Here is a 25,616-nt window from a genome sequence, read left to right as displayed (position 1 = left end):
GCTACCTCGATTAGAATAAAGGCCCTGCTGTGAGTTGTATCAGATCGGCTCCTGTCTGTTTTGGGGGATCACTAACATTTCCCTGACACTACAGTCTCTCCTCTCCCATAGAATACAAAGCCCTTCGAACACTTTGGCCTGGTTTTATCTAGTCCCTTCAACTTTTCTTTATTCTTACTTCATTTTTGGACTTTTCTTGTTTTTCTATCCCCCAAACTAGTTGTTGTTACTATTTATGTTATTGATAACTTAGAAACTCAAACTCTTAGCTGGGTGTGATGGCAACATTAATAATCCCAGTCCTCTCTGTGAGTTCAAGAGCCGCCTGAGCTACATAGTGAGTTCCAGACCAGCCAGGGCTGCTGAGACCCTGTCTCAAAAGATAGAAGTAATTAAACAAATAAAATACTTCAGAAATATTTTTCATTCTAGTTATTGCTTTCTTCTAAGAAAAACATGTCACCTATGAGTCTTACATATGCTTGATAGAATTAATTCTCATGTACTAATTTATATTTTATATGTTTAAAAAAGATATATATAATTATTGTTTAGATCCATGTTGTTGCTTCTCAAATTTTCAAGTTTCCTCTCAATTGACTGACCCAACTACTTCACAAAAAGTTCTCTCTTCACAAAATCTAATGTCATGTATATTTCTCTGAACCTTATAATTCTCACAACAGTCCTGTGAATGAGGTGCTATGATTGTCTTAATTCTGCAAGTGAGTTCATTAATAAGTAAAGAGACATTTTCAGTCAATGATAGCTGTTCATTTGACAACTCATTTCAATACCGATATTGATCTGAGTCACTGTAATACAGTCAGGGATTAGCAAGCTTAATGGATTTTTAGTTGCTGGAAGCTAGAGGAAAGTCCTTCAATCCCTGAAGCCTTGGGGATTTTATGTAAAACTGCAGCTCAGTCAGTTGTGTCTCATTCCTTTTAGGTCATGGAGGAACTCTTCAAGGCAACCACTGAGATGGTTCTCTCACACTGTCCTGAAGATGTTGAACTGTGTCACCAATTCATAGCTTCTGGCCAGAAGGTAATAAGCTTGTAGATACAGCTGAATACATAGCTCTTTAAGTATATTAATTATATATAATGAATATAATTACATGTAAACTGTTCTCTTTTGTCTTATCAAGGGCAGACTAGAACATATGCTAAAAAACAACTTCATAATGTAAGTAGATATTATAATTTTTCTGGATTTTGCTCATACTCAACTACTGTATCACATTGAGTTATAATTTTTGTTAATATATCTCTGTGTTTATCATACCAGATCCAGGCAAGACCCATATCCTAACTATTTTTACTGCTCTTATACTTAGCTCATAGTTGATAACCCATGTGTCATGAATCATAGTAAGATAAAAAAAAATATAGAAATTGTGGTTTGTATTACTAAAATTCATATCTTACATAGTCATCCCTTGGCGTCCCTGGAGATTTGTTCCCAGAACCCCAGATATACTAAAATCTGCATGGTTAAGGCCCTCTATAAAATGGCATATTGCTTGCATATAACCCAGAGCCATCTACCATATCACCTCTAGAGTACTTAAATAATATCCCATATCAACTACCATAGTGAGTATGCTAATACATGATTAGATTCCCAAAGTAAACTAAACAAATCACAGTGCTTTTCCTTTTTTTCCTCGAGTACTTTGGAAACAGTTTCTTGAAAGGCAAAGAAATATCCTTTATGCATATCAAGAAACATATTTAGGGAGACTTTGAGAAGCCCATTAAGGATATACAGTATCAGAACTGTAATCTGAACTTGAAAGCCATGCTTTAATTAGGGGGGAGTAGGGATGAGGGGAAATGGAGGAGATCATTATCCCCAGAAGATGTGTTTTGAATTGTTATTTCTTCATAATGAAACAATAATAACTGTATAAAAACTACTGCTTCTTAACATTTCTCAGTGTAATTGGTAGATCATACAAAGTAATTGATGGATTAGAACAATAGACTGTCTAAGGACAAGCTATTTTTCATGTACAAATACTTAACTTTTGACTGTACTTACCACATTGTAAGGTTAATCATGTTTTAAGTCAAAGCAATTGGTGTTACTAAGTAGTGCCGTCAGAAGAACACAGTGCCTGTGACTCTTACTCTGGTGGAACACACAGATGTAATGATTAGACACGATCGTAGCCATTGAAAGCAGGGGCTGAGTCAGCAGATGGCCTCTTACTTTACCTACGAGACCTCCAGCAAGTTGCTCACATTCTCCCTGCGCTTCAGATTCCCTTCTGCACAGTACTCGTCTGAAATCTTCACTCCCACAACCCACCAGCACCACTGTCTCCTTAGAAATGCAGAGTGTAATTGGAATAGAATGTTCGCTCTAGAACAAAGTCTGTCACTCAAAATATGGCTTAGGGAGCTGGCTTTATTTGTACAGTAGAAACATTTTCTAGTTCATTTGTATAAGTATGAAATTCAGAGCATAAGTTTGTGCCGGGTAGATTGAGTTCAGGGTCCTTCAGAAAGCTTTGTAGATTTTAAAAAAAAAATCATCCAGAATACTGTCTTGATATCTTTTCTTATAATTTACAAGGAAACTGGTGTTTCTTTGCTACGAACATGTTCATATGCTTCTGGTATGTGTACATTTTTTTACGATCTTGTGAAAGGGAGGCCATTAAATTTGGCAGTATACTTCAGAATACATAAAAATTATATTTTGAGCCAATAATCCTATTTTCTCATATGTATTAGAGAGGTGTTTAGTCATGATTTATAGTAGCAAAAGATTGAAAACATCTGAAATACCATTAATGAGTAATTAAAGTAAATAAACACACGCACACACAAAAATATACTTAGAATGTTACATTTTAATTCAAAAAATGAAGTTCCTGCCAAGTGGTGATGGCACACCCCTCTAATCTCAGCACATGGGAGCAGAAGCAGGTGGATCTCTCAGTTGGAGGCCAGCTTGGTCTACAGAGTTCTAAGACAGCCAGGGCTACACAGAGAAACCCTGTTTCAAAACAGGTTTTGGCAGTGAATGTAGTTCAGTTGGTAGAGAGCTTCTCTCACAAGCGTAAAGAACATCATCATGTTTGGTCCTCAGAATCACATAAAACTGCCTGTGGTGGCATTTGCTTGTAATCCCAGTGCTCAGGAAGTTGAGGCAGGAGGATCAGGAGTTGAGGATTACTTTCAGCTAGCCAGGGCCGCATGAGACCTTGTCTAATAAAGTCTTCATCAGAATACAATGATCGATAACATTCAATCTTGAGTAAAAGTGTATATGATAGATGCTCTGATAGTTACAAAAATAGGTGTTATAAATATTCACATATTTATTCATAATCTCCTAAAAGAGTACACAGGTAGTAACAACAGTGCATATAGTATTAAGAGGAGGGGCTGGGAAGATTTCTCAGAAATTTAAAGCACTTGCTGTTCTTACAAAAGGACCCAGGTTCAATTCTCAGCACACACATAGTGACTCACAACCATCTATAACTCCAGTTCCAGAGTTCCACTGCCTTCTTGTATCCTCCATAGTCATCAGCACACAGGTGGTATACATACGTACACACACACACACACAGAGGGCCATAAATACAACATAAAGTAAAATTTAAAACATGAGAAGAAATGAATTCAGTGGCTGTGGAACAAGGCAGGAGATATATGTGCTTTTATTTTCCCTCCCTCCCTTTCTTCCTTTCCTTCCTTCTTCTCTAACCATCTCCCTTTGTTGCTCAGACTAGCCTTAAATACCTGGGCTTAAGCAGTCCTACCTCCGCTTTTAGCTGTGCATGCCCGTGCAATGGAGCTCTTTCACGTTAGGCTTCAAACGTGTCTTTTTTTTTTTTTTATTGGATGTTTTATTTACATTTCCTATGTTGTCCCCTTGCCCCATCCCCCACCCACCCCGGAAACCCCAATCAAACGTGTCTTAATGAGAAAACCAACGCTGGGTTTACTCAACAGTTAGTCCTAGGATGCTTAGGATATGTTACAAAGGCCTTTACCAAGGCCTGAGGAAGTGCTCATGATCTAACTGCTCTTCTCACCACATTTCCTGGGATTTCCCCCTTGCTCAGTGTGCTCCAGTCACACTGACCTTTTTGTTCCTTCAGTGCTTACAGTCTGTTCCTCACAGAAGGCCCTGTACTTGGGTCCTTTTTGCCCATATTCCTCCCAGTTATTTATATAGTTCTTTTTTTGTTTGTTTGTTTTCTGATGTAGGTTTCTCTTCAGAAGTCACCAACTCAGAGTGCTTTTCCTGAATATGTCCTCTAAAATAGCACCCAGACACCTGCCCTACTGTATTTTTCTTCTTAATAGTTATCTGTCACTATTATTATTTGTTTAATTTGCCCCACATCTCCACACATATATCTTGGCTCCAAGAAGGCAGAAGCTTTATTTTGTTTATATCATTTTCCAGTACCTAGAATAATGCTCAGCGTCTAGTAGCTGTGACATACATGTTTGCTAGATGAATAAATAATTGATACCTTTTAGAAAGGCCTTTTGTTCTTTGAGCCTCAGTATTTCATACCTTCTAGTAGAACGTTGGCACAACATGGATATTGAGAAGCTCTGCTTCCTGATGTGACTCGTGTGCCTATTGCATGCCGGTCAGGAGTGGGACAGCCACTCTCTTCATGCAGAGCCATCTCATTTCCATAAGGTTAGGTCAGCCTCAACTCCTGATTACTTGGTACTCACTCAGGGCCTCACAGATTATATTGGAATTGGTTTGCTTTTTTTCTGGTTTAAACTGACCTTGTATAAAATCCTTCTTCTGTGTTAACCTTTCTTCACTTTTGTGTTGTTTTCTCCTAGCATTTCTTATACGGAAGCAATTGAGATCTTAAAGCAAGCATCCCAGAACTTCACCTTTACACCCAAGGTAATTGTGTGTGTGTGTGTGTGTGTGTGTGTGTGTGTGTGTGTGTGTGTGTTATTAGTGACATAAGTATTTGTGGAACCGTGCATAGACTTAGTGAGTTTTTGTTGAACATGGTTGAGGATAACTTTGAGATGATCTCACTATGAAGCCCTGGCTGACCAGGAACACATGATGTTAACTAAGCTGGCCTGGAACTCAAAGATCCACTGCCTTCTACCTCTCAAGTGCTAGGCTTAAAGGTGTACACCATCATGCGTGGCAATAAAAATGATTTTAGAAGAGAATTCTATCATTTGGAATAGGAATAATTAAAGGCTTTAAAGGAGTGTACTGAGTTTAGCAAGATGAAAATTCAAAAGGAAAAATGATAACCGTAGATTATTACTAGAAATGAAGTAGTTCAGTGTTTCCACATGTATATTCTAAATAATGTTGAAAGCTGGTAGACAAAAGTTATAGGGTTAAATATATTTGGGCAACATATTAAACTGATACACACAACCTAGTAACTAATGAAAGCCTATTATGAGTGACTGGTTATCACTGCAACAGATCAGATTCCCATCCAACAGATCCAGGGAGATGGATTCATGGGAGCGGTTGTAAGTGGGGGGCGGGAGTGCACGCTCTGTGTGTGACACAGACTGCAGGGGTGCACGCTCTGTGTGTGATACAGACTGCAGAGGTGCACGCTCTGTGTGTGACACAGACTGCAGGGGTGCACGCTCTGTGTGTGACACAGACTACAGGGGTGCACGCTCTGTGTGTGACACAGACTGCAGGGGTGCACGCTCTGTGTGTGATACAGACTGCAGGAGGTGTCCAGACCTGTTTTTTTCTATGGACCAAGAATACATTCTCAGGAACTTCAATTTGGTTCCACCATATACTACAATAATGATTTCTTTTTCTTTTTTTCCTTTAATTGAAACTAGATTTTTTTCATATAATATTGTGATCATGGTTTCCCCTCCTCTACTTCTCTCAGTTCCTCTCCGCTTTTCCTTCCACCTGGATCCGTACCTTTCTGTCTCCCATTATAAAGATTTCTAAGAGATAATATTAAAATGATACATAATAAGATAAAATAAAAACTAATATATTGAAACTGGACAAAACAAATAAACAGAAGGAAAGGAGTCCAAGAGAAGAAACAGAGACTCACTCATTCACACTCTTGGGACTCACATAAAAACACTAAATTAGAAGCCATAATCTGTACACTTGGGAACTAGTGCAGACCTTGTGCATGCTGCTACAGTCTCTGGGTTCGTAGGGGCTTTGATCCTGTTGGTTTAGAGTACCTTCTTTTCTTGGAGTCCTCCATCCTCTATGGTTCTTACACTTTTTCCACCTCCTCTTCTGCAAGGTTCCCTGAGCCCTGAGGGCTGGGATTTGATGGAGATACCTCATAGCCTGAGTGTTCCAAGGCTTCTGTATGGTGGCTGGCTGTAGATCTCTGTATTTGTTCCCATCTCCTGCAGGACTGACTTATGAGTATAGAATGTCATTAGGAGTCATTTTATTGCTACCTTTTTTAAAGACCAGTAATATTTTACCCTAGATCCCTGGGCTATTTAGTCTCAGGTTTTGGGTCATCAAACAGTGTCAAGTATAGGTCCCAGCTTGTGGAGTAGGCCTTCAGTCAAATCAGATATTGGTTGGTTACTCCAGAAAGCTTTGTGCCACCATTGAGTTAGCATATCTTGCAGGCAGGACACCATTGTCAATCCAAGGGTTTATGGTTGGACTTATATTTATGTATTTGTTTGTTTGTTTGTTTGTTTGTTTTGGTAGCTTTCAGAGTATCTTTCTATACCAAAGATGACAGAAATTAGAGGTGAAAGTTCTTTATGTACAGCAGCCCGACTTCTTCACATTCGGTGAGTTGTGTAAGTGTTGTCTTAAGCAGTCGGGCATTGCCATCAGTTTGTGGAGAGCAACTGATAGTCTAGGCACTAATCTGGGTTATTTGGGGATTCCCATGAGACCCCCTTGACCAACAGCACAATTAGATGTAACCTAAACCCAGTACTAGAAGCTTCATTTGATGACAAAAGATAGCCAGTTGGGACCCTGCCCTTCCCCCATTATTTGGCAGTTTCAGTTATAGCATTTTCATATCCATGTCTTCAGTGCCTGAGATTCTCATCTCCATCTCTTCTATTCTGTTGATGAGGCCTGCCTGTGAGGATCCTGTTACATTCCTAAATTTTTCATTTCCTTAGTTTTGGTTTTCTTTATTGATTTTATTTCCACCTTCAGGTCTTGAACTGTTTTATTCTTTTCCTTGTGCTGTTCGTTAGTATGTTTGTAGATTTCTTTAAGGGATTTTTTTCCTTCTCTCTTTAAGATCATCTGTCTTTTTCATAAAGTCTTTGTCATATGGTTCAGCTATGCTAAAATACTCAGGCCTGCTCTGAGCTCTAGTGGAGACGTGTTGTTGTGGTTGTTATTAATGTGTTTTTTCATTGGCATGTAGCCATCTGCGTTTGGGAAAATTGTAATTCTTGCTGATGATATCTGGTCTTGTCTTTGTTGGGTGAGTGTTTTTTTCTTCAGGGATCCTGATAACTGTGGCCACTGAGGGTTCCAGGTAAAATGTGTTTTCTAGGTATCGAGAGCTGACACAGGAATGGGGGATGATCTGGGGATGGGGCTGAGGGAATCCACAGGAGAGAGGAAAGCAGTATGTTCCACCAGGATCTGCTTAGTCCTCTAGGAATGGAGACAGAGAGCGCAATGAGAGGCCACAGCAAGTAGTCTGTTACAAGCTGAGACTGGGGGATTAATTTGGAGGAACAGAGAAAAGCGAAGATACACAGTTAGCCTGCCTACATTCCTGGCTGGAATGACCTGTGGGTTCCCAGGGAGTGCCTACTAGGTTTGCAGGCTGGGATAAAGTAATGAGTTGGAAGTGAGAGATATGTGTGACCCACTGGAGAGTGTGGTGTGGCTGCAGCGGGTCGTTCTCGGGTCGTCCAGAGCTTGGGGATAGGACTGGAGGATTGGTGTTAGGGGAGCTGGGGGAGAGGTAGCGATCTTCAGTTAGCATAACTGCGTCCCTGGCTGGAGTCTAGAAATGCTGTCTCTCCCACCCCACCTCTCACACAGGGTTTCTCTCTGTAACCCTGGCCATCCTGGAAGACCAGGCTATCCTTGAACTCTGCCTCCTAAGTGCTGAGATTAAAGGCGTGCGCCATCACTGCCTGGGTGAATAATGTTTTCTTATTCTTTTTTACTTTTTTTTCTTCATTACCATTCCTTTATTACATATAATGTAACTGGTGTATGTTGCTTTTTTTTTCTTAATTAAATTGCCAGTGGATGTTTTGATTGACACCAAATGGAAATATGGTAGGGAAAAATGCTTGATTGTGTGATATATTTCCTTTCTCTATGAGTGGCATGTTCATTCAGCTGTATCTTCCAGTTGAGTTATTTGTATGCTCATTTGGTGCAGACCTGATGCCTCTTGTTGGTCTGTAGCATACAAACATACCGGAGACCCCTGTGTTTCCTGTGGCCAATGAAACAGCTGAGAAGTCAACACTGAGAACAAGGTCACACTGACCTCCACAGAAAAACCCAGTAATGTGCCTGAATTGGAGAATTGTCTTTTTTTTTTTCTACCTGCCTTTATAAAATCAGGGGCAGTTTTATAATTTTTGTTTATCTATAACCATTATATGCAGGCCAATCTATATTTAAGTAGGAGAACTACTCTTAAGGTAATGAATTTAAAATAGTTTTCCCTAATTCCCCATCTTGTTTAAACTTCTTGTTTAAAGTGTTTGGGGTGAAAGGTATTGCCAGACTTGTGGGAATAGTAAGGTAATATGACGTGCTACATATGCCTTTAAACAGTCCTTTACAGTAGTCCCATCTCAAGCTACTATGTACTCTCAATGCAATTCATCAGTAACTGGAGCTTCTTTGCTGGATCTCATGCAGTCAAGCTGGCCTCAGACTTCCTGTGTTATGGATGATGCTGATCTTGCATCTACCTCCCAATGGCTGGCATTGTAGGTGTGTACCACCAGCCAGCAGCACTTGTTGGTTTTAAAGTCAATTAGTTCTTTATGTAATTTTTACTTTGATAATTTCTATCAAGCTTCATGATGTCAAGAATGATACCATTTTGGGATTTGTTTGATGATGTTTGGTTTTTGGTTTTTTTTTTCTTTTTTTTAACTACCATATCCAGTACTTAAAATGCTACCTGGAATTTAATAGTCACAGTAGTATTTACTAAATAAATAGACTAAATAGTATTACTACATATAATCAAAGAACACCTTGGCATAGGAATTGACTTTTATTAAGATAGAAGTTCACTGAGAAAAGCAGTCTTGCTAAAGACAGGCTCAGTATTAGAAGTGCTATCGCCCATCATTTAATTTCCTGAGACTTAGGAATAGTAACTAGGGAAGAAGCTCTAGGCAATATTAATAAAAATGCCATAACTCTGCATCAGTTTTATCCTTTTGGAAAGTGTTTTGTTTTCTTGCCTGTACTGTGCTTGCTGATGGCTACTCCCTGAGAGGGGGCACAGAAACAATAGTGTTTATCTACTGATTTCAGCTTTCATCTTTCCAGGCCTTTCGCTGTTCTTATTTGCAGGCATTCCTCTTTGGTTTAGTCAGCTGTGTGACCTCGGCAGACAGCTGCACACATCATTGAGCCCCAAGGGCAGAGAGCCCTTGGAATTGGTACAGGTTGTTTTTATATGTGTATTGTAGCCCTTTCTTCTTGTTTCTCGTTGCAGTGGGGTGTTGATCTACAAACTGAACATGAGAAGTATCTGGTGAGACACTGTGGCAACACACCAGTCTTTGTCATTAACTATCCATCAGAACTCAAGCCCTTCTACATGCGGGAGAATGAAGATGGTCCTCGGCATACAGTAAGAAGATTATAAGTATGGTTCATCATCTGAATCTGGATCTTCCCCGCCTTGTTTGATTTCATTAACTTTAAAAATATTTTCTTACATTATATCCATCAGTCTTCCCACAGAGGCCAGTGTTCTATAAACATACTTCTCATTTTTATCACAGGGGCCTTAGTTTAGCAGATCCAAGTGTGAGTGGGTTTCATTTTGCTTTTGCTTTTCTTTGAATAACTAAGTTCAGGAAGTAACCTAGAACACTGGATACCAGGTTGATGTCAAGTTCGCTATTGAATAGGAGACTCCTGGGAAAGAAAGCTTGCTGGAGCACAGATAATACCACTGGCATGATCAGGCAGAAGAACAGTTGGCTTGGAGTTCTTTTGTCTCGGCTATATATAAACACAGTGAAGGAAGGCAGAGGGGGACTGGAGAGTTCTTATATGTATGTATATAGACACAGTGAAGGAAGGCAGTGGGGACTGGAGAGTTCTTATATGTATGTATATAGACACAGTGAAGGAAGACAGTGGGGACTGGAGAGTTCTTATATGTATATATATAGACACAGTGAAGGAAGGCAGTGGGGACTGGAGAGTTCTTATATGTATATATATAGACACAGTGAAGGAAGGCAGTGGGGACTGGAGAGTTCTTATATGTATGTATATAGACACAGTGAAGGAAGGCAGTGGGGACTGGAGAGTTCTTATATGTATGTATATAGACACAGTGAAGGAAGGCAGTGGGGACTGGAGAGTTCTTATATGTATATATATATATAGACACAGTGAAGGAAGGCAGTGGGGACTGGAGAGTTCTTATATGTATATATATAGACACAGTGAAGGAAGGCAGTGGGGACTGGAGAGTTCTTATATGTATATAGACACAGTGAAGGAAGGCAGTGGGGACTGGAGAGTTCTTATATGTATATAGACACAGTGAAGGAAGGCAGTGGGGACTGGAGAGTTCTTATATGTATATATATAGACACAGTGGAGGAAGGCAGTGGGGACTGGAGAGTTCTTATATGTATATATATAGACACAGTGAAGGAAGGCAGTGGGTCTGGAGAGTTCTTAGTAGATCGCCCATCACAGACCTCATCTGTCTTCTCTATCTGCCCGTATTGGTTCTCTGATTCTTCACTCTGTTTCTAATTTACTTTACTCTTCTCATTTACTTTCTCTTTATTTTCTTTCTGCTTATAAGATAAGATATAATATAAAAATATACTTGGGCTTATAAGAGACTTATTAAATTGTTTTATATGTAACAGTTATGTTTGTGAGACAAATATGTTTACCTCTAAGTAGGTCAGAAATCTAAATTTTGTTGTCGCATATCTTACCGCTTACTTGTAGAAAATGAAGATTATACTATAGCCCGCAAGTAAGCAAAACATCCCTGTCTTAGGTATACATAGGTATCTGACTGAAAGTTTCCTGCTTTCTTCTACAGTGTTACAGAGCAATTTTGCCTAGAAACTTCTTTTCTCTATTTACAAATGAAAACTTACAAAAAAAATTTAGCTCTACTATCCCTACCCCACAGTTGCATGGTGCATTTTCATGTTCTGTTCCTCAGTGTAGTATTTCTCAGTGTACTCCATTCTATACTGTGGTAAATCTCTGCTTGACTCTTTATTTTTCTGTAAAGACTTGACTCAGGTTGCTCAGCCAGCGGGAGCCACCTTTCTCAGGATCCTGTGTAGCAAGTGAAGAATTGGTAACACTTTATAGCATTGTGTCTGTTTTCGGTCCAAATGTAACTTTCTTGGTCTCCGCCCTCCCTCCTGATTGCGCCCTGTCTGCTTATTTTCACTTTTAGATCAGCCACATTTTCTGCTCCTTTTTTGTTACCTGGACACCGTTTCCTCTTCTGCCACCTACTGCAGTATTTCCTATTCAGCTCAGTGGCAATCTTCATGTCATTAAGCCCAGGGACTTTCAGAAATCTTTTTGATTTGACCTGTCTGCAACTTTTTATTTTTAAAATCGTCTTGTCCCTGGCCTTGTGGCGTCATGTCCTCTCAAGTCCTCTCTGTTTTCACTGGTCACTCTAATTAATCTCTACAGATTTTTTTTTCTCCAAATTTATCAGATGTTGGAATTCCTTAAGTCTAAGCCTACATCTTCTTTGCTTTTGTCAGGTGATTTCATATGTTCCAGTGGCTTATCATTTCTTCTAACATAATCAGAAATTCACTTTAAATTCAGCTTCTCTTTAAAGTTCTGGACTCATATCTAATTATTATTACTACTGCTGTTGTTATTATTTATTGAAGGGCACACATTCATGCCATTGTAAATGAGTAGAGTTCACTTGTGGAACTTAGAGATCCACCTCAGGCCATCAGCCTTAGTGGTGAGCACTCATCTCATCTGCTCTGGACTCTTACTTACTGCCTCGTTGATGACTATGTAATGCTAAAGGCTTGACGAAGGCAGTAAACAGAGCGGAGTACACATGGCTTCTCTCTTCCCTCCCCAGTCATACTGCATCTATTCTCGTTCTTCCGTCCTCTCAGTAGGGTCTTACTATACAAGCCTGGCTAGCTGGAACTCAATGTGTAGACTAGGCTGGCCTAAAACACAAAAGAGAACTCAAAGAGATCCACTTGCCTCTGCCTCTACCTCAGCCTCCTTGGTGCTAGTATTAAAAGAACATGTCATTGTGTTTGGCCATGATCATTTAATATTTTCTTTCATTTTGATTGTGGTAATTCTACACCTGAGTCATCTCTGGATTTTCTCTTTCACAGTGAAATGCAAATCATTACTAGATTCTGATATCTAACACTCCAAAATGTATCTCAGATCCATTTGTTTATTTTCATTTCTGCTTTTACCTTTTAGATTAAGATCTCTTCTGTGTCTTGCTTGCACCTCTCTGTGGCCTCCTAACTGTTCTTCCTATGTCTACTCTTTCCTTCACAGTCTCTATCCTCATTTTAGCATGAGCTTTTGGAAAATAGAAATCTAAAGCTGGGTGTGATAGCCCAATTCTGTAATTCCACCACTTGAGAAGATGAAGAATTCAAGATTATCTTCATCTACATAATTTGGGCCAACTTGGACTAAATGAGACCCTATCTTAAAAAAAAATAAAATAAAATGTAAATCTGATCATGTTAATCCCTTTCTTAAAACCAGCCACTAGCTTCCTGTTGCTCCTGCTGAGCCAAGTATAACTGTTCCTGACCCCAATGCTCTGTTACATCCACACCTGTCACCCTTCTGCCAGGTCGGACATCCTCCTACCTTGGACTTCTGCATATGCTTTATTCTGAATAGTCTTCCACACCTACATAATTTTGTTTATTCTCCAGATCATGTTTTTCTCATAAGAACTTTCTTTGACCATTATAATTAGTCATAAAAGCATTTTAAATGCTGTTAAGTTTCAGACCTAGAGCTGCTTACTTCTTAAATTTTAATGTAACTTTTTATTCATTATTTGAGAATTTCCTACTGTATGCAATATGTATATTTCTAAGAGGCCACACTCCTAGAGAAAAAAACAATCCGACTCTAACCCCAGCGGCCAGCAGCTGCCAGCAGTGCCTCAGGCAGGGGTGTGTCACCATGAGCCCCTCCTCCATCTGTCGGGATGCTGGCTATCTTAGTCTTGTGCAGGTAACCACAGCTGCTGTGAGTTATAAGTACAGTGGCCCTGTCATAGCCAGGGGCCAGCATTTCACAGCAGTCTACCCTCAAACCAGTACTTCCCACCGTCCTTATCCATGGTGGTCCCTGAGTGTGAAATACCTGTCCTGTTTGGGGCTGAGCAATCCACAGACACGTGTTCTCTGCACTTTGACCAGTTCTTGAGTCTCTGTATTAACCACTGTGCACTGCAAAAAGAAACTTCTCTGAGCACTACACTTACCTACGGGGTAAAGCTTAATGTTTAAAAGACAGTCATACCCATTTAGCAACATAGTTGTAGAAGGTTCTCTTCTTGGATTCATTATCTCCATAGCTACAGGTTTATGGCCATGAGCCTTAAATCCAGTGAGAAAGTGATTGGTTATTCCCAAAACTCATACCACTGTTTTACCAATGAGCATCTTTGCCAGGCTAGACGTTACAAGCTACTAAATCCATCCTAACTTTTAACACATGATTTTTTTTGTACTGACACATGTCACTACTTAGTTGATGGCTTTCCTTTGTCTAGAGCACCTATAGATCTCTTTTTTACTTACCAATACAGCCTCGGTGCCCAGCATACGGCCAAGGACATGTCAGGTATCTAATAATCTATTTTGTGGAGGGACAGGCAATTGGATGCATACAAACCATCAAAGCTTTAGACACAGGGTGAGCACAAATGCATAGTAACTTGATTTGTTAAGGAAAGTGGGGCCAGGCTGGCTAGGAACTTTTACTATAAATTTCCTGAGTAGTAGCAGTGATAAAAAAGAAAATATAATGGCCCAGAGTTACATATTCTTGGGTTCAAGTTACAGATCCGTGTGTTTTGAGCTAAGTGCATACTTTTAATCCCAGAGGCAGAGGTAGTCAGATATCTATGACTTCAAGGCCAGCATGATCTACAGAGTGAGTTCCAGGTTAGCCAATGCCCAGTGTCCATGTGTGTGTCACTGTAATGCCCAGTGTCTGTGTATGTGACACCATAATGGCCAGTGTCTGTGTGTGTGACACCGTAATGACCAGTGTCTGTTGTGTGTGACACCATAATGCCCAGTGTCCATATGTGTGGCACTGTAATGCCCAGTATTCATGTGTATGTATTGCTGTGCTGTCTTCTGAGTACTGAAGACGTGCATGGTGGCTTGCTCATGTAGTCGGGAGGCTGAGGCAGAGGAGTTACCTGAGTTGAAAGCTGACCTGGACATAGTTCCAGACCAGCCTAGTCTACAGAGTGAGAGTACATCTCATTATCCCAACTCCTACAAATAAAACAAAACCAAAGAAACAAACAAACAAAAAAACAGTAAAATAGAGGGGTTTCAATGGTATTTTCTCCAAGCAAGTGAAAGATAAGGATAGAGAAATACTTAACCTGTTTTTAAAACTGTGGGCTGGAGTAATAGAAAACTGGTGTTTCCACAGTAAGGTGTTCATTTATTTTCTTCCACCCACTCCAATAAAATGAAGATATGCAGACTGCCATAATCAAAAGCACACTAGATTGAGAGCTGGAGGTTTGAACTCTGACACTATTACAACTTATCTGAATGACCTTTTACAAGGCTCTGAAGGTGCGGAGCCTCAGTATCTCCAGCCTTACAGTCAGAGAATTAGCTTAGACCTCTGAGTTGCCTCATTTTCTTTACTGGCATATGTAAGAATTATACATAAGCTACAATGCATAATTTTGTCATTTGAAGGCCTAATATAATGAATCTAAGGAAACAGAAAATACCATGTGCTCTTGGGTCCAGAACATTCATCAAATACCCTAAATGCAAATGGAAAATATGCAGCTATATGAATGGCTTCTCAGAGAGTATTTATTCATAACTTCCAGATGTGACTAGGAAAAAGTAACTACCCAGCAGTTCTGAATAAGATAGATCAGGACCACCAGGCAGTGTTAGGATTCTCAAAATCATGTCAATCGTATGTTTTAGTATTACATCAGAAATGATGGAACATCGATGGTCATTCAGTGATGAATGTACTGCAAAATCACTTGGCCAGGCAACCAAGGGATGGCTAGTGAACTTCCCTAGCCTAATGAATTGAACTCTGTCAGAGTAACTTGATCCTTGAATCAACAGAAATGGTGAGGAAATTGTCAATTCAACTTAGTGAAGACTGATGATTTGGCAATTTATATCAAATGAAAGTATGCACTGCAGCCTATCTCAGATTGCTTTCAGGTTCTTTATAATGATATGTGTACTTTGGATTATAGGAATAGGGAATGTATCAAAAGAGAGAAATTTGAAATTTTGACATGTATATGATAGATTTCTAAACTTTTATTGCTATTCTGTTTCTCTCCATTTCAATCTCCTCATTTCTTTATAAACAATGAGTTTAGTTAAAGCAGTAGACATAAAAGAGACTGCAGCTGTCCTCTAAGCCTTCAGGTAAAGGAAGTTGCACTGCAGGCTAGAGATATGACTCATTGGTTAAGAACACTGACTGTTGTTCCAGAAGACCCAGGTTCTATTACCATCTGCCACATGGCAGCTCACAACTGTCTATCACTCCAGTTCCAGGGGATCTGACACCCTCACATAGATACATATGCAGGCAAAATACCAGAGCACATAAAATAAGTCATTAAAAAAAGGAAGCTGCACTATTATGAAGAACAACAAAGTTCAGAGTAAAGAAATGACTGATATCATCTCACTGAAATAACTAAACCCATCTTGCAGGAGTAGGCCATATGTTAGTTAATTTTCTCATAACTGTGACAAAACACCTGACAAACAGCCACTTGGAGAAGAGAGGGTTTGTGTTGCTTATACTTTGAGAGGACACATTCCATAGTGGTGAAGGTGTGATGGCAGGAGTAGGGCTGCTGCTCCCCTGCATCCATAGTCAGGAAGCAGAGAGTGAGGCTTCTCTTCAGTGATTGCAGATGCATTGGAGTGTTCATTGCTGCGTGTGCAGCTTTAAACCTGTCCGCTCACTTTTCCTCACCAGACGCCACACTGTCACATGTGTATGTTCCATTTCGTGTTTTTTCTCCCCGTAGATCTGAGTAAGACCAGTGAGCAGTAGCCATACCACAGCCTGATTGCTTTACTGTCTTGAAATTTCCTCTGCCAAAGATACTAATCCCTTACTTTAAAATTTAGCTCTATGTGGGTTCTCAGGACACAGGCAGAATGCAGTCATATTCTTTGCCAGAATATAGCACAAATACCCTCTAGCCACTGAAGTTCCTGATTGAGTCCTTGTTCCCCTGAAACCTCAGGACCTGGCCCACCACTGTTCCACGTTTCTGTCCGAATTCTCCGAAGACCTATTACAGAAGTCACTGGAGAAATGTGTTATACTTCTGTGAACTGATGACCCTCTACTGGGTATCTGCCTTCTTCCAGTAGCATCTGTAGATCAAATCTTTATTCAGACCCTTGGGAGACAGAAATCATATTCGGCTCTCATAGCACTACTGAACATTATGTGACAGGATATAGCAATGAGAATAAAAACTCAATCAAGAGGTAGTTAATGAATCTTCTTGGCTGAGACTAATGAACTGCACCAGAATATCTTGTGCCTCAGCCCAGCAGAGTGAAGAAGGCGATGTCAGCATGAGAGTCCCACAAGGCAGCTTTCAATGCAAGGATCCAGACTCCAGAACTTTGTGCTGTTTGTGCAGAGTTAAAAAAAGCAACTTCACTATGTATGATTGTAGTCAAGAATGGCATAATTCTTTGTAGGGCTGATAACAAAAAGAAGTCACAGCAGGGCTTTTTGGAGTGTTAGTCTTATTTTGCTTTTTGATCTACAGTGGTGACACAGTGTGCTCATTTTATAAAAGTTAATAGAACTATGCAATTTATTTGTATACTTTTACACATAATTTATATTTTAAGTAATTTCGCTTCAGTGGTGAATGCTGTTCTTTTATCACTGCTAATGGTTAGAACATTTATACAGATGTTAACTTAGCTTTGCAAACTAAACTCTGCAACAGTATTAGAGGTAACATGAAGATGGTTCAATGGGTAAAGGTACTTGCCACCCAAGCCTGACAGGTTGAGCATAAGGAAGAACAAACAACTCCTAGTTACACACACGCATACACACACACACACACACACACACACACACACACACTATTCTAAAGAACTAGTGATGGTCTTTGAAATGAACTGGGAGATAGAGGGCTAAGGATGAGTCATGAGTGGTTCCCAGAAGTTGAACTTTTAATTCTAAAGGAGGTGTTTACAGAAATGATTTCCCTTCTCCAAGAGGAAGAACTCAGATAACTTGTATGTTTATGTACCTCTCAGCTGATTTCTGCTGGCTAGCTTGGAATTTAGAACTCCCCAAGGAAAAGAGAAGTGGTAATTACCTTGGCCCTGAGGGAATGGAGGCATATTTTGAGACAAGGTAAAAATTTCATCCCTTTGAAACCGTTAGTATCTTTGTAAGCTATAAAACTCTGCCTGTTTAGCACAAGTAATGAGACTGACTAAGGATTCATAAGACATAACTAACTTCAGTCCTGCCGTCTGCCAGCCCATCTGCATCTTCTAGTCATGGCATCTGGAGGATATTTCCTCATTCTACCTTCTTTCCAGGCGCAACAGGAAAAAGGACACTTAAACTTTTCCCTTTCCTGAATGTAGCATAGAAGGGTCATACATCAAAGGTGTTGTTCCTGTTTAGCCTTTTATGTTTAATTGAAAGTTTAAGGTTCTTTTTAGTATACTGATTGGATCAGAGAGCCAGCGTCAGAAGGGAACATCATAAGTAGAAACCAGGGTTCACTTAGCTTGAATACCAACATGAACTATTTCATGACAGCTTGCTGCTGCAGCTGTGTAACTTAAACAGAATCAAAACTCATACCCACGGAGGAAGATAGGCCAGGAAGCATTCTGGACCTAGAAGATGTACAGAATGAAACAGGTTTGTTTAAGCTAGGAGAGTTTGGGAAATGTGCAAAAGAGTATACCTGTGGCCTCTGGTATTTCCTTAGCAGGAGAATGAATGGGCAGCAGAGCCAAAGTGCTTCCATTATTAAAATTTCCAGGCTGCATTAAAAACAAGGACATCATGAATTTCACAGGCAAATGGATGAATCTAGAAAATAAGTGAGGTAACCGAGACCCAAAAGGACATGCATGACAGGAACCTAGCATAATGGTCCTCTGAGAAGCTCTACTCAACAGCCAATGGAAAGAGATGCAGAGACTCACAGCCAAACAGTAGATGGAGCTCAGGCAGTGCTCCATCAGGAGAGGTGGGGAAACGATTGAGGGACCCGAAGAGGACAGGGACTCCACAGGAAGACCAACAGAGGCAACTAACCTGGACTCTTAGGGGCTCCCAGAGGCTGAATCACCAACCAAAGAGTGAGCACCAGCTGGATCTAGTTCCCCTGCACATAAGTAGCAGATGAGCAGCTTGGTCTTCCTTTGTGTCCCAGAACAGCTACAGCAGGGGCTGTCCCTGAGCCTGTTGCCTGGCTGCCTCTGAATCCCACACCCCTAAATGGGCAGCCTTATCTGGCCTCAGTAAGAGAGGACATGCCTAGTCCCGAAGCAACTTGCTGTATATGGGGGTGGGTGGGTAGTGGGGGGGTAGGATGGGGACCTGGGGGGGTTAACCAGAGTGGGGGTTCCCCTGCTAAGGGGAATGGGGGAGGACTTAACATGAGGGAGTACTGGGAGGAGAGGAAGGGCTCATGTTGGCTTGTAAAGTGAATAAATACATTTAATAAAAAGAAAAAATTTCCAGGCTTCAAAGAAACACAGTGAAGATTCATACTTAAAGAACTCAAACTAGGTCATCTTTGAATTAAGACATTTTTCTCTACAACTGACAAATCTTTCATGAGATGGTTAGCTCCAGTTTCTGATCCCAGAACTACCAGATCTACACCAGTGTTTTGTGCTGATCCTGTATTCTGTTCTCTTAGAACCTGTTTTCTTCTTTAAAGTACAAATAGTACAAAGAATATTTAAGAATTCAAGGTCATGGGCTGAATTTTGCCTATGATTTGATAAATCCTAAGAAAAAGACAAACAGGGAGCGCCGAGGGTTCCTGTGCCATTCGCTTGTTGTTCAGTAGTCATAATGAAATTCAAAAGTACAGATAAATAAGTGTGCCACATAATTAAAAGATACAGATATTTTTCGAAGGATATTTTCAAAATTTTCAGCTTCTGATGATAAGCTGTAGCTCAGTGGTTCTCAACCCTCCTCATTCTGCAACCCTTTAATACAGGTTCTCATGTTTTGGTGAGTCTCAGTCAAAATATTTTTTTTGCTACTTCATAACTGTAATTTTTCCATTGTTATGAACTATATAAATATCATAATGTAAATATCTGATATGCAGGATATCTGATATGTAACCCCTGTACCCACAGGTTGAGAACCACTGCTCTAGCTGGTTTAAGGCATTCCGCCAAAATCTAGCTGTGTTCACAGCTGGGCATGCAACAGCTGACTGGGCAGATAAGAGGTGCTGACAGGCTAGTTTCAGAGTCACCTGTAACGTGGCACATCAGAAATAGTTGTGAGGACTGTTCGTGGTCATTTGATACCAGTACTTTTGGTAATGATTTTGAACTGTGATTATTTATAGTACTTTGTATTTTTCTTGTCTGATGGAGGAAGATAAGAGAATAACTATTCTGTTCTTCATTGTAATAAATAGTGAAGAACTTGTTGGAACAATACAAGCGAAAGAGACAATGAGCAATGGAGTGGACTCTTGCTACACGCAAGTTTCTGCTTCTCCCTCAGTGTGTATTACACTTTCCCGCCCTGTTGACATGAGCTTTGTCATGTAAATTGCATTAGTCAAAGGATTATGAGCAGAAGTAAAATATTTTTTAGCATATGTTTTTAACAGATTTCTAAATTCTTTTTTACTGTCTGCTCCAAAACTTTTAAAAGAGACTCCAGGGCAGTTTAAAAAGGCAGATTTTTTATATATATGTATGTACATGGGGAAATTCATTGTAAACTAGTAGTTCTTTTTACATATATATATATATATATATGCACAGGCATGTGTGTATTATGATCCACACATGCCATGGCACATATGTGGAGGTCAAAGAGCAACATGGCGAAATTAGTTCTTTCCTTCCACCGTGTGGATTCTGGATCAAACTGAAGTCATTATGCTTAGCAGCAAGCACCTTTTACTTGGCAGCCCATAAACTAGTAATTTTTAGTTAGGATTGATTGCCCTTCTTTCTCTAGCCTCTTGATGACATTTAGCAATGCCTGGAGACACTTAGGTTTGACCTGCTAGGCAAGTAGTATATCTGACATCTAGTGAGTGGAAGCCAATCGAGCTGCAAAGTATCTTACAATGGACTGAGTACAGCTCGGTGACAGAGCACATAGAGACCTAAGTTCTACCCCCAGCACCAAAGGGAAAATGAAGTTCTACAGTATATACTTCAGGCCCTTAAAACTAAAAATTATCTAGCCAAAAATGTTGTTAATGCTGAGACTTGAAAAACCATGGAGTTTTATGATTTTAGCCTACTTCTAGCCTATCCTAATATAGCCTCTGTCACCTCAATTTTATAATAGTTAATGCAGAAGTAGTTGAAGATAGCCAGTTAGTCATCCTTGTAATTAAGACAGGATTAGATGTTTTTTAAGTATGCATGAGTATAATACCATGACGTAAGTTTTAAAGGAGATTCAAGGAGCTAATGAGATGGCTCAGTGACCAAGAGTGCTTGCTGCTCTGACAGAGCCCAACTTCAGTCCCTAGCAACCACATTAGGTGACTCACTGCCTGTAGCTCTAGAGAATCCTATGCCCTTTGGCCTCTGTGCAGGGGCTGGGGGAACACATAGGTAAGAGTAAAAGGCTAAAGGTGACTACTGCAATTGTTATGTTCCTTATAAATAAAAACCACCCAGAATGCCTAGGGAGTACTGTGGTCACAGGGCGAACTCTCCAATGAACTCATGTCAAGAGGTGTGCAGTCCAAGATGAGCATCAGTCCTCTATGCTTCTTTAAAAAATAGAATAATAAAACAAAAAACTAACTCCAGAATTACTATAATTTTATTCTGTGATAAGTTCTAAGATCCCAGAAGTATGTTTTCCATTTGTTTTAGTTATATTTGCATCAAAACCAAGCAGGGGATGCTGTATGAAAAAGAAAACATATTTTGATCATTTTGTATTTGTTATTTATTGAATATTAGGGGTTTGCACTTGAATATATACAGTGGTTCTAGTCTTATATTGAGCTTATGGTAGTAGTTGAGCCCATGATCTCAAAAGAAATAATTAAGCTATTTTGCTTAAGATGGTACCTTTTTAATTTGTTTAGTATTGTGGAAAATTTACAAAACTCAAAAAAAATATTAAAAGTAGATAATTGGCCAGGCATTGTGGTGCATGCATTTGGAGAAGCATTTGGGAACTAGAAGCAGGTGGATGTCTGCAAGTTCCAAGCTAGTCTGGTCTATGTAGCAAGTTCCAGGCAAGCCAGGGCTACACAGTATGACCCTGTCTCAAAACTATAAATATATAATTATATAATTAATGTCTCTTTACATTGTATATGCAGTACTCAGGTGAGTATTTATTGAAAACCCCAGTGTGCACTTGTTTCTAGTTCATGTTGTCTTTCTTTGGAAACACTGCAACTTCAGAATTGTTTCCCCTCAAACAAGTGCTATCTTGTATATCAGATGTTATTTTATGAGCTTTATCACATCAAATCTGTGTGTGGCATGTTCTTACCTTTTGTATTAATTTAGTAGTTCCCTTCAGTGATAGTCAAGGAGAAGAAACTAGTGCCTCGTACATACAAATCTGTGGTTACCAGACTGAGGTAGCCAGAGGAGCACCAGCAGGCCGCCTCATCCTAGCCCTTTGTCCATTCCTGGTCTGGAGTATAGATAAATCTTCCTGTGAATCTTTTGTCCCTAAACAATACTTATTTTAGAGCCAGGCTTAGTGGTTTACACCTGCTAGCACAGCATTTGGGAGGCAGAGACAAAATGATCACTAAGTTCAAAGCCAAATTTTGAGGTCAATCTAATCTGCATAACTAGTTCTGGGCAAGCCAGGTTATATAGATTCTTTTTCAAACAGAATGGGGGCTGGAGAGATGGCTCAGAGACTAAAAGTACTTGTTGCTCTTACAGAAGACAAGGGTTCAGTTCCTAGTATCCACATGGTGGCTCACAACTGTAAATCCTGGGGATCCTATGTCCTCTTAAAACCACTGGATGCACCAGGCACACATAGTACATATATGTACATGTCAGTAAAGTACTCATATACATAAGATAAATCTAAATTTTTTTAAATTTTTCATTCCTCATAAATCTTATTGTGCACAAATCTATACCGCTTTCTTCACATGGGGCCTTTAATCTCATCCAAATGCTGTTTGTCAGAACTCACCTAAGTCTTTCTCTTCTCTGCTGTTTCTCCTTGTTCTTGACGGTCAGGGTGGGGATTGCTTGCAAGACTTTCCTTGAATTTTTGATAATCTCACACATAATGTAAGGGAGAACTCTGCCCATAACTTACTGATACTAATTTGTTATTGAAACAGAGAATGTGGACAGAAAAAGTGGATGAAATTTTTCTCATCAAACAGCTAATTTTAAAATTGTTTCAAGAAAATGTTCGATTTGCTTGAAAATCTGAGTGTCATTGGAATCACCAGGAATAGCACTGTTGTTCATGGTTGGTTGGTTTGTTCTTTAGGTTGCTGCTGTAGATCTTCTAGTTCCTGGAGTTGGGGAGCTCTTTGGAGGTAGCCTCAGGGAGGAACGGTACCACATCCTAGAGCAGCGACTAACAAGGTATTGATCAGACCTAAAAGAAGCACACTTAAGTAGCTGGGGTGGAATCCTCAAAGGCTGTCCCTGCACAGTAACACAGACAAAGCCTTGGCCTCCGCACACCTGGCTGGCCTGGCACTTTGGCTCCAAGTGACCAACAAAGGTTGTTCTAACAGCTGTGAGTATCTTGTTCTTGAAGACTAGATCTATTGGCAGGTACACGCTTACAATCTCAGGGAGAGGCTGACACAAGAGAAAAAATTTCACAGGTTATAAGCCAGAGAGTAAGAACAGGGGGAGGGGAGGGGAGGGGAGGGGAGGGAGGGAGAGAGAGAGAGAGAGAGAGAGAGAGAGAGAGAGAGAGAGAGAGAGAGAGAGAGAGAGAACACAACATGCCTGTGGGTCCAGCACTCAGAGCAGAAGCAGGAGGATCATTTTTAAGTTTCAAGGTCATCCTGGTCTCCATTGTGTGTTCCAGGTCAGACACAATTATATAAAATTTAAGACCCTGTCTTTAAAAAAAATGAAAGTAATATTCCCAAGCCCTTCAAAGCTTCTCCCTCATTTTTCTCTTACTTGTGTCCTTTTTATGTACTGTGTTTTATGAATGTCATGATCCCACTGTGTCATAAAGACAGACTGAACTACGCAAAGAGGAAAGATAGAAAATGCTAAGCTAGCATTTAACTGTATATTTTCTTTCTTTGAGTTCTCAGCTCTGCACAGTCCTGATTTAGATGTTTGAATGACTTTGTTTTAATTTACTTTTTGAGATGTGGAAAATGAATCCGTAGATACATAAAAAAACATTTTGGAGCTAGAAAGTCGGGAATCATTTCTAATTGACTTCACTCCTGTGTATTCATGATCTGCCAGAAAACCATGATGACTTCCAAAACTGGCTGTAGTTATAAGCCTGTTTTCTGATTTTTTGCTGTACCAGGCAATAAAACATCCTTTTCTCATGTCTGTGTTAATACTCCTCTCCAATAGTACTCAGTTTTGTTACATTTGAGGGAAAAAAAAATTGGAAAATATTCTGTTAAATTAGCCATTTTAAAGGCCAACTTTTCCTAATGAAGCCATGCCTTGAAAGTTGATGTTTTCCCAAGATCCCCAGCTGTAAATGTCTTGAGTAACTTGGTGTCGCAAATCCGGCCTTCTTGGCTGCTCTGCTGGATAAGGCTCCAAGAGAGGGAAGGAAGTAAAGGCTATTAGAGAAGATTCCTTTTATTCATTAGACAACCACCTCCTTGCTGCCTCTCACTCTTAGACAGTCCTGGGGAAGGGAAGTTGTCAAATTAAAGTGAAGGTCAGAATCTCTAGATGAAAGAATTTTTAACTTTTTCTTTAAAAAAAAATGTAAGCATAGTAAACATCGCATGTGGCAAGAAGCCTCATCTGCTGAAAGACGCATCTGTCCATTTTCTTCAGTTGCTTCCTTCCTCCAGGAAACCTTCCCATCATAGCATTAACTGCTTATGTCATAGCTGGTAATAGCCAATGTTTTCCTTCTCAGTAAGGTAGATGTGTCCCTCTGTCTGTGGATCTGTCTGTGGCCGTGGTTCACGTTTTCTCTGTTTCAGAAAGTTAGAACATCAGTGGTCCTTGCCATTTCAGATACAGCCCTAAATACCTTTTGAAGGGCGGAAGTGAAGTTTAATGACCACCTAAGAGCTGAAAGCGTCACTCCCGTTTCTCTAGATGAGCGCTAAAGTGTAGCAGTATTATGAAAGCCACCTCAGACTTGCACGTTCTTGTAAATGCAGTGGAATAAAAGTCGTGTCCAGGTGTTTGCTATCTGTGTGTGCCCCCAGGCACCCTGACTGGACTGGCGGCCTGACTTGACTCCCTTCCTGGTCAGGAAGCTCGAGTCACATCAGTCCCTTCAAGTCCTGTTTTCATTCTACAGCATTTATTACCCACACCTCTCGTTTCATAGAACCTCGTTGCTTACTGTTAGTATTGGTTACCTTATTAATAAAAGTCTTCCTTTTGGAAACTAAACCTCCTCAGTTCTGTCGCACTGATTGGAGGACACAAGCTTCACCGTGTCTGTTTCCTTACAAAGGGCCCTGCATATATACCCCAGAATAAATGTTTGGTGGTTGATTAATGTTTTATTGCTATTGACACAATTTTTCTTTATTTTCTGTTTACAGATCAGGACTTACAAAAGCTTACCAGTGGTAAGGATGTGGCCCTATTCTGAGTGATGTGGAAAGGATTCTTACTTGTATTTCCATGCCTCTGTAAGCAAATGCTAAGAAGGGAACAGGAGGCTCAGAAAACTGTCTGTGAAAAACAGTAAAACCAATGGTTACCATTTAGTTACTGCTTCTTATATATCAGAATAATGCTCACCAG

The 25,616-nt window shown here is 40.0% G+C and overlaps 1 protein-coding gene across 3 annotated transcripts in view; it reads left to right on the top strand.

The window, feature by feature from the left end:
- The window catches only part of Nars2 (asparaginyl-tRNA synthetase 2, mitochondrial), a 103,754-nt gene that overhangs the window by 73,600 nt on the left and 4,538 nt on the right, over window positions 1–25,616 (top strand). For 2 of the 3 annotated variants that reach the window (XM_028770706.1, XM_028770708.1), the window contains 6 exons: window positions 952–1,050; window positions 1,154–1,191; window positions 4,839–4,905; window positions 9,674–9,811; window positions 23,173–23,270; window positions 25,412–25,438. In XM_028770706.1, the coding sequence (XP_028626539.1) occupies window positions 952–1,050; window positions 1,154–1,191; window positions 4,839–4,905; window positions 9,674–9,811; window positions 23,173–23,270; window positions 25,412–25,438 (467 nt within the window). Of the gene's footprint in view, window positions 1–951; window positions 1,051–1,153; window positions 1,192–4,838; window positions 4,906–9,673; window positions 9,827–23,172; window positions 23,276–25,411; window positions 25,439–25,616 lie in introns of those variants that run through there. The other variant, XM_028770707.1, reaches the window with a different exon arrangement.

This window comes from Grammomys surdaster, unplaced genomic scaffold, assembly GCF_004785775.1.
Source record: "Grammomys surdaster isolate TR1022 unplaced genomic scaffold, NIH_TR_1.0 203, whole genome shotgun sequence".
NCBI lineage: Eukaryota > Metazoa > Chordata > Mammalia > Rodentia > Muridae > Grammomys > Grammomys surdaster.
Note: the sequence above shows the minus strand (reverse complement) of the source record. Positions and strands in the feature narration are given on the sequence as shown.